Genomic DNA, 14,180 nt, shown 5'->3' with positions numbered 1-14,180 from the left:
TAAATCAATCATTTTGACCAATACAATGTATTGTCGGCCATTGCTACAAATATACCCGTGGTGCAACTCTGGTTTTGTGGTCCAGGGTCACAAATGTGCTTCACAGTGCCATAGAAGAACTAAATGGTTCCATTAAGAACCTTTAACATGAAGAAACAGTTCTTTGAGGAACCAAAAATGGTTCCTCTATGGCACTGCTATGAAGAACCTTTAAAGCACCTGATTATTAAAGGATTAGTCAATTTTCTAAAAAAAAAAAATTCTGATAATTTACTCACCACAATGTCATCCAAAATGCTGATGCCCTTCCCCGTTCAGTCGAGAAGAAACCATGCTTCTCGAGGAAAACATTCAAGGACCTCTCTCATTTTAATGGACCCCAATGGACCCCAACACCCAACAGCCCCAATGCAGTCCAAAACTGCAGCTATAAAGGACTCCAAACGATCCCAAACGAGGCACAAGTGTATTATCTAACGAAACAATTGTTCTTTTTTGGCAAGAAAAATAAAAAATATGCACTTTTAAACCACAACTTCTCCTCCTCCTCCGGCCGTGTGACGAGCCAGCGCGACCACACGCAATTGCTAATGCCGTGGAAAAGTCACGTATCGTTACATATATGAAACGCACAATTGCGGACCATTTCAAACAATAAACTGACACAAAGACATTAATTAATATCATTCGACATACAACAACGTCGGAACGGTCCTCTTTCTCCACACTTGTAAACACTGGGGCGTAGTTTTGCATACATCATCCGTGACCTCTTGATGACGTATTACGTGAGGTTGCGCTGGCGCGCCACACGACCGGAGGAAGACGAGAAGTTGTGGTCCAAAAATCAATTTTTTTCTTTCGCTAGACAAGACCCTTAAAGCTAGTTTATAGTCGCCGCGTCCGCAAGAGCGCGTTGGTGCGCGCGGCAAAAATGACGTCAACGCGGAGTGGGCGGTCGCGCGCGTTGGGTGCGCGAGACCCCATTTCGCGTGGCGCTGTGCACTGCATTTTTTTTAACTTTCCGCGCGGCTCCGCATCCGAAAATGACCGAACTCGAGGCGATTCTGTCCGAGCAGGCAAGCCTGTGACGTATCTCTTTGATAAATCCAAGCAAAACAATGTATATATTTATCGGACACTCTGGAAATAAAGTATGGAAACTTTGCAGTTTAAAACACGAATTATTTTACATGAATCAGAATGTTTGGCTTATATTTGTATTGAATGAACCACTGGATGAGGAATAAAATATAAACCTTAAGATGTCTGTACTGTTTGTTTAGTAAAAACGTTAATGAAATGATAATGTTTAATAAAGACATATTTAAAAGATTGTTGTTTTATTCATGTTCTCATATTTATATATATCAAACTCTAATGTTAAAAGCAGTAGTGTTGTTACAGCGGACGACTTCTTCTATCCTCTTCTTTGTGTTTGTTTTTGACTTTATTGCTCGCGTCGCTGCCTGGTGGTTAAAAAAATAGTGCAACGGCGAGCGCGTTAACTATAAACGCCTCGTCCGTTTGGTGAGACGCGCGCGCGATCCGCGGAGGCTTGCGTTGCGGACCAAAGCGCGAGTATAACCAGCCCTTTATGCCTTGTTTGGGATCGTTTGGAGTCCACTGAAACTGCAATTCTAAACTGCATCAAGGCTGTCAAGCGCTGGGGTCCATCAAAGTCCATCAAAACTAGAAAAATCCGGGAATCTTTTCCTCAAAAAACATAATTACCTCTCGACTGAACAAAGGAAGACATCCACATCCCGGACGACATGATGGTGAGCAAATCATCTGGGTTTTTTTTAAGAAAATGGACTAATCCTTTAAGAATATACTCTGTATATATACTGTAGATCAACATTTTAAAGTGCTTGTGATTTTGTACAGCCTGACGTGTTAAACATCAGCTGCTCTTTCTAATCACATCCACTTACAAAGATCGTGAGGACCAGTCCACATCGAAAAACAGAAGAATACTTAAAAAGCTCAGCAATAGCGAAACCCAAAGCTGACCACATCATGTATACATAAAACTTCAAAGATTCTTCCCTCAAATAAAACTGAGATCACTGAGAGTTCTTGAAGCTAAACTTTAATTATATCAGCTAATCAAACTCCTTCATTAAGCGAATCTGCTAATGTCATGACTTGAGTTTCCAGAGCCTGCTTAAAAGAGAAAACTTCAATACAGTAATAATCTGCTTTCCATATGTGACTGCAATTATCTACTGAACAATTACATTTATATATTAAAGCAAATTATCATCAAAACTTCTTTACATATGCATGCAACTACATATAAAAAGTTTCTAGTTGTCGTTGGTCTGTTTCGATCACAGTACCTTCTCATCGACTTCTCGTCTGGCTCTCTCTTCCTCTCGCCAGCGTCTTTCTTCCTCCTGTTTGGCTCGTTCTTCCGCCTCGCGTCTGCGGATCTCCTCCAGCTGTTGTTTTCGTCTACGCTCCTCATCCTGTAGCTGAGCAGGTGAATGATACATACGAGTTTAAAACATTGGAGGTGATAAAAGAGATGCATTCTCAACGCTTCAATTTTAATATAAAATTTAGTATCAATGTAAATGAAACATTAAAAGGAATGTAGATAAATATGTATAAACTTGATGATATATGGTTAAAGTCTGAACTTAATAGTACACTTTATTTTTTAAGGATTAAAAGATTTAACACTAATAAAGCCCACTTATAAACTTAACTCTTTAAAAAAGCTCAAAATACTTTTGTATAGATAACAGTATTTAAACAAATAATCTTTGATAATATTGTGAGCAGACTCGACCCCTGCACAGTACGCAGGAAACACAACGACATGCACAAATACAGTCGCATGCAAAACTTACTGACAACTGCAGCGTTTCCTTACGTCTACAGAATACGTAATCCAAACACCTCACGTTTTATACACAACACATTTCAAACGCTTAGAAAACACACAAAACATCTTTTCCCTCTTACTGGAAATACAATGGAAGAAACATGACCGGTAATCTGACAGGAAAGAGAAAACCCCAAAACACCCAGCAGAGAAAACCATGAAGGAAACGCAGAGCAGTGATGAATGAAGCGGAGAGACAGGAATGATGATCACGGCACGTATACGAGACCCGCATGCAGACAAGCTTTGGGCCAGAGAGACAGGCGGGTAAAACGCATGCGCCTGCCTGTTCATCAAATGTCAAACTGCACTGAAACAACGCCTGCGGAAACCAGCAGAGCTTTATTAGTCTCTGAACCTAAACAAGTTTTTATTTATTTGGTTGGTTTCTACCATGTTTATTTTTCATTGCAAAGCATAAGTGCACACTACTATTGCCTTACACGCATTAAAAGGTGATGCATATATCATCTTCGTCTACATTCTTCTCATCTTATATATGACCCTGGACCACAAAGCCAGTTGCATGTTGCAGTCTTAAGTTGCACGGGTATACAGCAGGGAAAATAAGTATTTGACACATCAGCATTTTTAACAGTAAGAGGATTTCTAAGTGGGCTATTGACACAAAATTTCCACCAGATCTTGAAATCAGAACATTTAAGTATACAAGTTGAGTCATAATAAATAAAGTGAAATGACACACAGAATAAGTATGCAAAAAAGGTGGAAAATGGCATAGAAAGCCAGATGATCACCCGAAATCTGTCTGTATGAAGAGAGAAACCCTGCCCCCTATCTGAGGCATCTAGAAGCTGTAATCACCACCAAAAGCTTTTCTACTAAGTATTAAATAAAGTGGGTTCAATACTTATTCCCCGTGTCATTTCACTGCATTCATCACGACTAAACTTGTATACTTAAATGTCGAACACACCATAGTTTTGTAATAACTTATCAATGCGTTTTAATCACATAACATCAGAGAGTTTTTTGTTGATGTTTAGACAAAAGTTTTTGTGGAAATCCTTAATGGAAATGCAGTAACAGTTTGATTGGTTGCTCTGTTGTGGTCTCTCTTTGTTAGAAAACATGTGATAGTGTCACAAAAGAGTCAAGTTTTCTAAAAAAAAAATTAAACAGAATAGTTGCAAACATAAAAAACAAATAAACAATAGGATTGTAGTGTGCACTAGGCTTTAAAGCTAAAGTTTAAATGTTTTAAATGTTAAAATACTTGTTGAATACAATAATTTTCTTTTCAAATTTGTTTAATGACTATAGTGTCCCAGAAATGATATGGCGATTATATAATTGCAGGTACATTTGGTGTCCAAAGTCATAATTTTTTCTGCTTTTTCAATATTTCTATATATTTCTAAGTATTTTAATAATCTGGTCATTTCTTTAAAAAGTGTCTTATACAGCTGAAAATCCTCTTGTCCGAATGACGTCAACTCGGGTGGACGCCAACCGTGATTCACAATGCACTTCTTAGCAGCGCAATGGAGGACGACAACTCTGCTTAATGGAGTTTTATGTCTTGTTACAGAAATAAAGCTCTATAATCTTGTATAATCATTTTGTCTGTGTCCATTGCATATCACAGCATTTTACTTCCTCTGTGGTTTAAGCTGCTTCGAGTTAGTATGTCTACCTTGAATTGTTTTGCAAAGTGTAAATGCTAATATCAGATACAAGTCGCTTTTAAAAGATGATGTACCTGGGTGGTCATCAAGATTTGCAGTGTAAATCCTGCCTAAGTTACAAATAAAAATACTTAAGACACTAATTGTACCTGCAATTATATAATCACCCGTATACTTCAGTCTTAAAGATTACTTAATCAAATGTTCCCTAAATTAGCCTGATTTTGTAGACATTGTTCCAAAGCAGCAGTTTTTAAGTGAAGCACAAATACTTAAACAATGAACATCCCAAAGATGGATTCCCCATGATGGCATCCCTGCTTGAAGAGTGGCACATCTCTCTAAATAACATGGAGCACGCCACAGCCGAATGAAGGGGGTAAGTAGTGAACAAGAGGAGACACAGGTGGAGCCGAAACAGGAAGAGAATTAAAGAGCGTAAAGAACATACCAAGTCTAGAACAGAGATTGCTGGTACAGCAGTCTGCTGCAGGAGACAAACAAACCGTAAAGAGCAACCAAGTGGGTGGGTGGGTGAGAGAGATAGATTAAATCAAGTAAGAAATAAAGAAGGGGTATTAAAAAGATAAAAAACAAAAAAGCACTGGCGCTGTGGGCTGGGACGCGGCGACGTCCTGCCAGAAACATTCCAAGGCAACATTGATCCGACTAGCGCCCACTTTCCCTTTCAAACACTCGAACTAGTGAAGAAATCCTCCAGATAAAAAATTTCCTTCAACCACACACAGGCTTTGACCTTCCCTTAGACGGCTCGACCTGCCGACTCCTCAAAGGAGATGCCGGAATATCATCGCTCTCGACACGGCAGACCCTCGGGTGGACGTTATGTCGGCGCTGTGACATCGGTTATGGCAAACGTTAGTAGACTTGAGGGGCTGGTGTGTGTAGAGGTTTGATGTTGATTTAACAAGCCATGTGTAAAAACGCCACACACACCGGCCCAAACAGAAGTCTAGAGGTTGAACTCAAAATGTTCAAGCAATGATCTTATATATGTAGGACTGGGTGATATATCCAACATTTATGATGTATTCGAAATCACTATATCGCCCAGTCCTAGTTGCTAACAGAATCAATCGTCCTGATTCTCCACCGTGAATCATCTCTGGCTTCATGTGCTTGATAATAAATGATTGTTTTGTTAGAAATCATGTTGGTATGATTCATCGTTTGATCAAATGATTGGTTGGTTATAGGTCAGAAATGGCTCTGTGCTGATTTTAGAGGATTTAAGTTAATGAATATTAAATTATAATGAGAGATGAGCTCAGGAGAGATGCATTGATCCGGACCGGGCAGGTTGATGCTGGTTCAAGCATTGGAGGTAGGTCCAGTGCTTGGCATCAGAAAGCCCCGTTCCTCCGCTCCGTCAGCGCAGCGAATGCGGCGTCAGCAGTGCGGCATGGAAAAGCAATGGCATAGGCATGTTGCAGGAGCATATGGAAAAACATTCATTATAACGGCGAGACTAATGTAGGGAATTTCAGGTTAGTCATTAGCTCAGAAAGTCACAAATCCACCACCAGTATTTCTCACTGCAACGTTAAATGCAACGTTTACTAACAACAACTGACCTCGACTACACAACAAGGATAGAATTTCCTATTCTTACTTTCTGGACTCAAACTTTTCCTTGTTAACTTAACTATACTAATCTTAAACCGAGTGCGGGATAAAGTTACAAAATATAATCCAACAAGCTGCCTATGGCACTTAAACTCCACATGAAACTATAAATCTATATCTATTTGACACATGGCCTCCGTGACATCAGCCGAAAAGAAAAGTTGTTTCAGAGGCGAAGACAATAATTATTACATTTTAATAAAAAATCGTATTAAAGGGATAGTTCACCCAACAATTTAAATTCTGTCATCATTTTCTCATCCTCACGTTGTCTAAACCTGAATTAATTTCTTATTACTGATGAACACAAAAGAAGAAATTTTGATAAATGATGGTAAGCACACAGCTGATTATAACCATTGACTTCCATAGTAGGAAAACAAATATTATGAAAGTATTGTGATAAATGATGAAGAAAATATTTTAATAAATGATGGTAAGCACCCCTATTGAATTCCATAATATTTGTTTTCCTACTATGGAAGTCAATGGCCACCATCAGCCGCGTGCCCGCCATCATTCACCAAAATATCTTCCCCCGTATTCATCAGAAAAAAGAAACCCATACCGATCTAGAACAACATGAGGATGATATTTTCATTTTTGAGTGAACTATTCCTTTAAACGTGCAGTGTGTAAATTTTAGTGGCACCTAGTGGTGAAGTTGCAAATTGCAACCATCTGGTCAGCTCACTGTCCAACCCTCGCTATTAAAACGCATAAAGAAGCTACGATAACCACCACCGGACAAACATTTCATTGTCGGAGGCAACTTAGTAAAAAAGTTTGTCCGTTAAGGGCTTCTGTAGAAACATGATGGCACAAAATGGCGACCTCCGTGAAAGGGGACCCTCGGTGTATGTAGATAAAAACGTCTCATTCTAAGGTTATAAAAACATAATGGTTCATTATAAAAGGTCTTTATACACCACTAATAATATAGTTTTGTATATTATTTTGCATTTTTTTTAAGAGATCATCCTAAAAATTACACACTGCACCTTTAAGAAAAGGCACAATTAACTATTTCATATGCACACAATCAAATATCTCAATTCCTTACCCGTGCTCTCTTCTCCGCCTCCAGTCTCTGCATTATTAGCGTGGTGTCTACATCTTCATCGTCCTCTTCCTCCTCATCCTCCTCGTTCTGCTTGGACTCCTGCAGTCTCTTCTGGAACTGCCACTCCAGCATGAGTTTGCGCAGCCGGTCGTTGTCCTCCGCCGTGCGGTCGGGCTTGGCCTGCAGATCCTGGATCTCTTTGTCCAGGAGGTCTACGATGTGAAGCTGCTGCTGTTTCTCCAGTTTCTCACGGGCGTCCCTCTTCCAGGGGTCGGGTGACAGGCTGTCGCTGGCGCTCAGCTCCTCTTTACTGATGGTAATGTACTGCAAATCGCGCCGTTCGATGGTGCGCGGCTGCTGCTGGGGTTGGAGATCACGGATTACGGTGTCCTGGGGTTGCGACGTCTGGCGCGGGAGGCTGGAAAGCTTATCGGGTCGAGGTGGCTGGGGTTGAGGCGGTTGGACTGGTGGCATGAACTGTTGGGGCATCTGTCCTGGTGTGGGGGGCTGGTTATGGGGCATCTGCTGGTGCTGCGGGGCGGGCGGTAGGGGGCTGTGCTGGTTGTTGAGCGCGGGGGGTCCGGAGACGCTCGGGTTACGAATCTGCACCAACTTTCTTTCCTGGTCTCGTCTCTTCCTCTCACGCTCCTCTTCAAGCCGAGCTTTTTCCTTTTCATACCAGCGCTGTTGCTCCTCCCGTTTCTTGCGGTCGGCCAAGGCGGCGGCGGCCGCTGCCTGCTGCTGCAAGGCGGTGGGGGGAGGTGGGAGAGGCAGGTCGGCCTGCGGTTCGTATTCGTAGTGCGCAGGTGGAGGAGGAGGGGGAGGAGGGAGGTCCGCACGGGACGGCTGAGAGACCGGCCCGGAATGGGGAGGGATTGGGGTCTTCCAGCGACCAGGGCCGCTCTTGTGGTTGCCCTGGCTTCTGGAGGCGGAGGACGATGAAAAATTGAGGTGCTCCTGGCTGGAGGTGCTGGACTCCACGGAGGACGACACCTGGTTGTTCCAGTGCTCACCGCCTCCTCGCTGGTACTCCACCTCATGATGCTGCAGGTGCATCAGATCTTCCTGCCGCATGCGCTCACCTGGATATCCCGCTGGCACGTCACACAGCTCCTCCTGAGACCGCGCCACCCGCTAACGGAGCACAATGACAACAGTGAGATTCACACATTTAAGATACACACATAATTGCAATATCATAGTGTGCATTAGCATAGCAAAACCCAGTGGCACCAGAAAGCCACATTACACTAGTATTTAGTGTCTAATTAACATTTAACCAAAGACTAACCGGCATAGCCATGTTGTTGTTCGTGTGGTTGTCCATTGGGGGAAGAGGCTCTGGTTCATTATTTTGCCAAGGCTGGCCAGGGCCCACCCGGTCTTGAGATTTAGGAGCTGGAAATGTGAAATAATCTCTTGGGTACGTCTGAGTAGGAATTGGATACGCCTCTGGATGCGGTGGGGACGGCTCATCCTGTTGGACACATAGAATAAAGAGAGATGGGTATAAGTTGTGAAACTGAATTCTTTCTAAATGCATTATTAGTAACAGGCTGCGAGCACGGAAACTATTTAATGGAAACTTCATGAATGAATCACGGAGGAATGTATAACAAACGGTGACTAACCAATCAAGAGTTTGTGGTTACAGACATGATTAGGATTAATTACATCAAGAACACAACAGTAATTTAATTTTAAAAGGGAGGTGGTGATTAATTGGGTCAACTCATCATCAGGGCAGAGATTCCCTGTTGAGACCGACGTGATCTTTCCTGGTGCTCCTGGGTAGACAGGTTTCCCTCCTGGACTCGGTGCCTGGTCTTTGGGAAAGAAGTACACATTACACATTCTTTACAATACTAATATACAAAGATAGTTAATAGTGACCACCTAAAAAAACAACAACATCATAAAAGGACTATAAATGTAGTTCACAAGACTAAAGCACCATATTACTATTAGGGGTGAGCGATAAACCGGTAGAGATTTTGGACTATCGTCTCTATCAAGGTTACATGACCACGTCATGTTGATGTGCACGTGGTCACGAAAACATAACATTTGTATGCATACATAAAATCACTTGTTTTAAAACTATGGTGCTTAAGCCGTTGAAACACAAATAGCTGCGCATCCACTGCTCATTGAGCTTGTGAGCATTTTGATGCTTTATTGGCCTTAAATACGTGTCAAAGTATACTCATAAACACCGTCATTAACTCTTTCCCAGCCATTGACGAGTTATCTCGTCAACTAAGATAAAACATTTGCATAAAAAAAAACGTGTTCCCGATTAGTTCTTATGGATATCTGTAATACCAATAATATTATCTACTAGATTGCGCACTTACCCAATAAAAAAAAAAAACAAAACAAGCAAAAAATTATTTGTTAATTTTACACTCTGTCCATGTTTTGACAATTGTTCTGAATGTGATCACTAACAAAATTCCTTAACAAAAATGCTATTATTTCAGCTTTTTGCAAAAAAAAAACAAATTTTGAAGAAAAATACCCATATTTAATAGTTATAAGCATAGAAAAAATATAGATCCCTGTAGAATGACAAGTTTTTTTTTCCCGTTTGGTTTGTTTGAAAGCAGAGGGTCTGTTCTTTCATTTGATATATTTGTATGTTTATATATATATATATATATATTAGGGCTGTCAAAATTAACGCGTTAATAACGCGTTAACGCAAATTCATTTTAACGCCACTAATTTTATTAACGGAGATTAACGCAACGCGCAATTTCTGTGTGACCCTTGGTCCAGTCCATAGTTGAATGAACAGAGACGCAGACAAATGTGACTCTCTCTAAATGAGTAAAAGGTTTTCATAGAAATAAGAACATTAAGCAAATTGTCTACCAAATCCAATGCTCTAAATGCTCGTTGGACATCTGATATGATCTTTATTTATACGTCTGAGAGGTGTAACGTTACCGTCCTCCTGCTTAATATAATACAAAGATTCGTCTCAATTCATTTTGGTTTCGCTTTTATGCATGACTTAGAAAATAGACTGCATGACTTGCTTGATGTTAAAAGAGTCATTAAGAGAGATAAAGTTCGGTACCTGATTAATGTTAAAGAGTTATTAAGAGCGACAAGACTCAAAAGCGATCCCCTCACGCTGACTGACTGATATCTGAAGCGCGTGCACACAGACGCGCGAGTGCGCGACCCGGATATATAGACATCTACACAAAATTACAGTTTTACAAATATCTGTTTTGATAAGAATTCAAGCAGGTAGGCTCTATAATCTGTTATGTTTTAAGTAAATGTTTGGTTAACTGTTGGGTAAAACTATCTGATGTGTAACATTATATTAGATCACTTAGATTTTAAGCAGTCTGTCTCAATGTCAATCAAACAAAAGGAAAAAAAGTTGAACATACATTGATGATGTTTTTGCTTTGTGTGTGCTAAATCTATTAGTTTTACCAGTGATTTTAAGGTATTGATGTGGTAATATAATGTATGGATGTGGAAATGTTTGTGGTAATTTGACTCTTTCAACTTTAAACACGTGTAGTTCTGTCATATTTTGTTATATTTCAACAAATCATGCATTGTTCTATGTTTTAATAGAGAATGTCAAAATATGAACCACTATTTTTTTTAAATTTGCTAATTCCGATTCAACTTGCCAGCACAGGTCACAAATGATGCAGCAGCAAACAAAAATGGAGAAAGAAAAATCTTCTGAAAGGAAAATTCATATACAAAACAATGGCTGGTGATTCTGTTAAAATGTAAACAGGCTATTGTTAACATACATTTGCATAAAGCATCTATATATGTATATATGATTAGAATATTAAAAACCTAAAAAGTGTTAAATTAGGGTAAATTTAGAATGGATAAAAATGTGCGATTAATTTGCGATTAATCGCAGTTAACTCATGAAATCATGCGATTAATCTAGATTAATTTTTTTAATCTATTGACAGCCCTAATATATATATATATATATATATATATATATATATATATATATATATATATATATTAAGAAGAACATTTTCCTGGAAAGCATTTTGTGAAACTTTTGTAAAAATCACAAAAAATGCTGCCGAGCAACTTTAAAAAAAGGCTGGCGGGGAATAAGTTAATGTCTTAGAAGAAAGAAAACAGCTAAAAAAAGAAAAACGCATGTCTAACAGTATATATATATATATATATATATATATATATAAACAGAAATTATTGCCAGAAATTATTATATTATTATCTTTGTAATGTAACCATTTGCATACTTTGTTACTGTATGATGGTAACATTACAAAGATAATAATATAATAATTTCTGGCTATATATATATTAAAAAAAAAATTATATATATATAGCCAGAAATTATTATATTATTATCTTTGTAATGTAACCATTATACAAATTAAATTAATACATGTCCTGAGGGTCTCTGCTCCTCCTTTATAACCATTAGGGGTCATTGGGCTTAAAAAGGTCGAACATCTCTGCTATAACTCATGCAATATCTGTATGTAAACAGGCCAAAATGTTAAATGTTATTACTTGGTTTACACCTGGAGTACAGGGCATTGTTTTTAGGGGTAATTTAGACCTCGTCTAAGGTCACCATGAACTGCCAATGTATGCAAAATTCCCTTTATGGATGTTCTCCAAAATATTTAGCAGTTTGTTTTAGATGTTAGGATTCCTTAAAGGAATATTAAATTTTCTCAAAAGAAAAATCCAGACAATCTACTCACCACCATGCCATCCAAAATGTTGATGTCTTTCTTTGTTCAGTCGAGAAGAAATTATGTTTTTTGAGGAAAACATTGCAGGATTTTTCTCATTTTAATGGACTGTAATAGAGCCCAACATATAATGCTTAACACTTAACAGTTTTTTTCAACGGAGTTTCAAAGGACTATAAACGATCCCAAACGAGTCATAAGGGTCTTATCTAGCGAAACGATTGTCATTTTTGACAAAAAAATAAATAAATATCCACTTTTAAACCACAACTTCTCGTCTAAATCCGGTCATGATGCAATAGCGTTACCCCACGCTATACGTCATGACGTCAAGAGGTCACAGAAGACGAACGCGAAACTCCGCTCCATTGTTTACAAGTGTTGAGAAAGAGGACCATTCCGACGTTGTTGGTTGTCGAATGATACTAATTAATGTCTTTGTGTCAGTTTATTGTTTACAACGGTCCGCAAATGTGCGTTTTATATATGTAACACGTGACCTCACTACGCATTTACGTTAGGTCATGCTGGACCGGACCTAGACGAAAAGTTGTGGTTTAAAAGAGCATATTTTTTATTTTTCTTGTCAAAAATGACAATCGTTTCGCTAGATAAGACCCTAATGCCTCGTTTGGGATCGTTTATAGACCTTTGAAACTCCGTTGAAAAAAAAATGTTAAGTGTTGAGTTAAGTATTAAATGTTGGGCTCTATTAAAGTCCATTAAAATGAGAAAATCCTGGAATGTTTTTCCTCAAAAAACATAATTTGTTCTCGACTGAACAAAAAAAGACATCAACATTTTGAATGACATGGTGGTGAGTAAATTATCTGGATTTTTCTTTTAAGAAAATGGAATATTCCTTTAAATATATACACAAATTTATATAATTTTTTTATAAAGCAAGTCACAGTGTGAAATGTTACTGGCTTAACTTACTGGCCACATTGGGGCTGGATCTGTGATCTGCGCGGTTCTTCAGTAAGCGATCGTCTTTCTTTGGTTCGGGGTAAGCGTCCCACGTTCCCTGAGGGCTCTCCGGTGAACCGTTTTGCACGGAGTTGTTGTACAGTTCAAAGCCCTCGCTCTTTGGTCTCATCTTCCCTTTGTCACCACGTCCACGGTCTGACGCTGATGAGAAGAGAAGGAGACTTAAATGAGACAAAATGTAGTGCAGGGAAAGTGCCCAAACTCACGGTCGGTAATAATGGCCAAAATCAATACATAAGACACTTACTGCAGACATGTAAGAAACACTTGAATTTAACAATTTGCTGTGCTGGTGGGGTGCCAAATCAATCACATTTCCACCTCTGTATGGAATTAGTCAAGCTAGCACGATGTGCAGGCAGCAACATTTTGCTTTAAAAATACTTTTTGCCGCATTTGTGTGATGTGCTTACCGCGCTGCATCATTGGGGAGGGCTGGTTGAGGAGCGTGGCCAGTCCGTGGTAAATGGCTCCCTGCTTGGCCACCTCGAGCGTTACGACTGAGCCGGTTCGTGTCATCAATTCTGCTGCCCTATAGAGACAGAGGACATATTATTAGTATGTGTCAGACATACATAATGCAGAGTTTCCCAAATTTCCATTTAAAAGTAGGAATGGGAATTGATACTGACATACAACATTACTAAACAGTACTGTCGTTTATTTGTGCATTCCCACAATGCCGTGAGACAAAGAGACAAATTCTTTAATACACCACAAAACTTTCTGTTTGGAAATCATGCCGTTACCATAAAAAAAATATCTTGGTGATCAAAGAGACCAATGTTGTGACGGATCATAATGGCAACTCAAGCTTTGCCCATTTAGTCATAAAAACGTAATAAGCCATGTGCATCTCATTTAACTCGAATCCACCGATTTAAAAAAGTTCATCAATCGCACTAGATCTCAAAGCTAAACCCACAATGTATAAATGTATGTTTTTTTTGACAGAAACACAAGTTTTAAACGGTTTCAGTTAAGTAAGTATTAGTACACAGTTTTAATTACATTTTAAATCCATGAATGGATTCGTTGATAATTACAGGACAAACCACTAAAAGCCAAGAAAAGCCAACATAATAAATGTTTTTCTTCTAATTCCACCTAAATAAGTGTAATAAAATTGTTCTCGTGTGCAATCATTTTGGTTATTTAACTTCAGTGTAGCCGGATATTGCAAGTCCTTTTCAAAATCT

At 39.1% G+C, this 14,180-nt stretch overlaps 1 protein-coding gene across 24 annotated transcripts in view; it reads right to left on the bottom strand.

The window, feature by feature from the left end:
- afdna (afadin, adherens junction formation factor a) overlaps positions 1-14,180 on the bottom strand; it is a 143,690-nt gene that overhangs the window by 9,679 nt on the left and 119,831 nt on the right. For 15 of the 24 annotated variants that reach the window (XM_055186699.2, XM_055186698.2, XM_055186681.2 and 12 more), the window contains 7 exons: positions 13,395-13,513; positions 12,931-13,122; positions 8,993-9,081; positions 8,547-8,732; positions 7,256-8,389; positions 4,997-5,032; positions 2,346-2,480 (listed from right to left, as the gene is read on the bottom strand). In XM_055186699.2, coding sequence (XP_055042674.1) covers positions 2,346-2,480; positions 4,997-5,032; positions 7,256-8,389; positions 8,547-8,732; positions 8,993-9,081; positions 12,931-13,122; positions 13,395-13,513 — 1,891 coding nt within the window. The remainder of the gene's footprint in view (positions 1-2,345; positions 2,481-4,996; positions 5,033-7,255; positions 8,390-8,546; positions 8,733-8,992; positions 9,082-12,930; positions 13,123-13,394; positions 13,514-14,180) is intronic. The other 9 variants (XM_073856342.1, XM_055186686.2, XM_055186692.2 and 6 more) reach the window with 1 other exon arrangement.

This window comes from Misgurnus anguillicaudatus, chromosome 18 (genome assembly GCF_027580225.2).
Source record: "Misgurnus anguillicaudatus chromosome 18, ASM2758022v2, whole genome shotgun sequence".
Taxonomy (NCBI): domain Eukaryota; kingdom Metazoa; phylum Chordata; class Actinopteri; order Cypriniformes; family Cobitidae; genus Misgurnus; species Misgurnus anguillicaudatus.
Note: the sequence above shows the minus strand (reverse complement) of the source record. Positions and strands in the feature narration are given on the sequence as shown.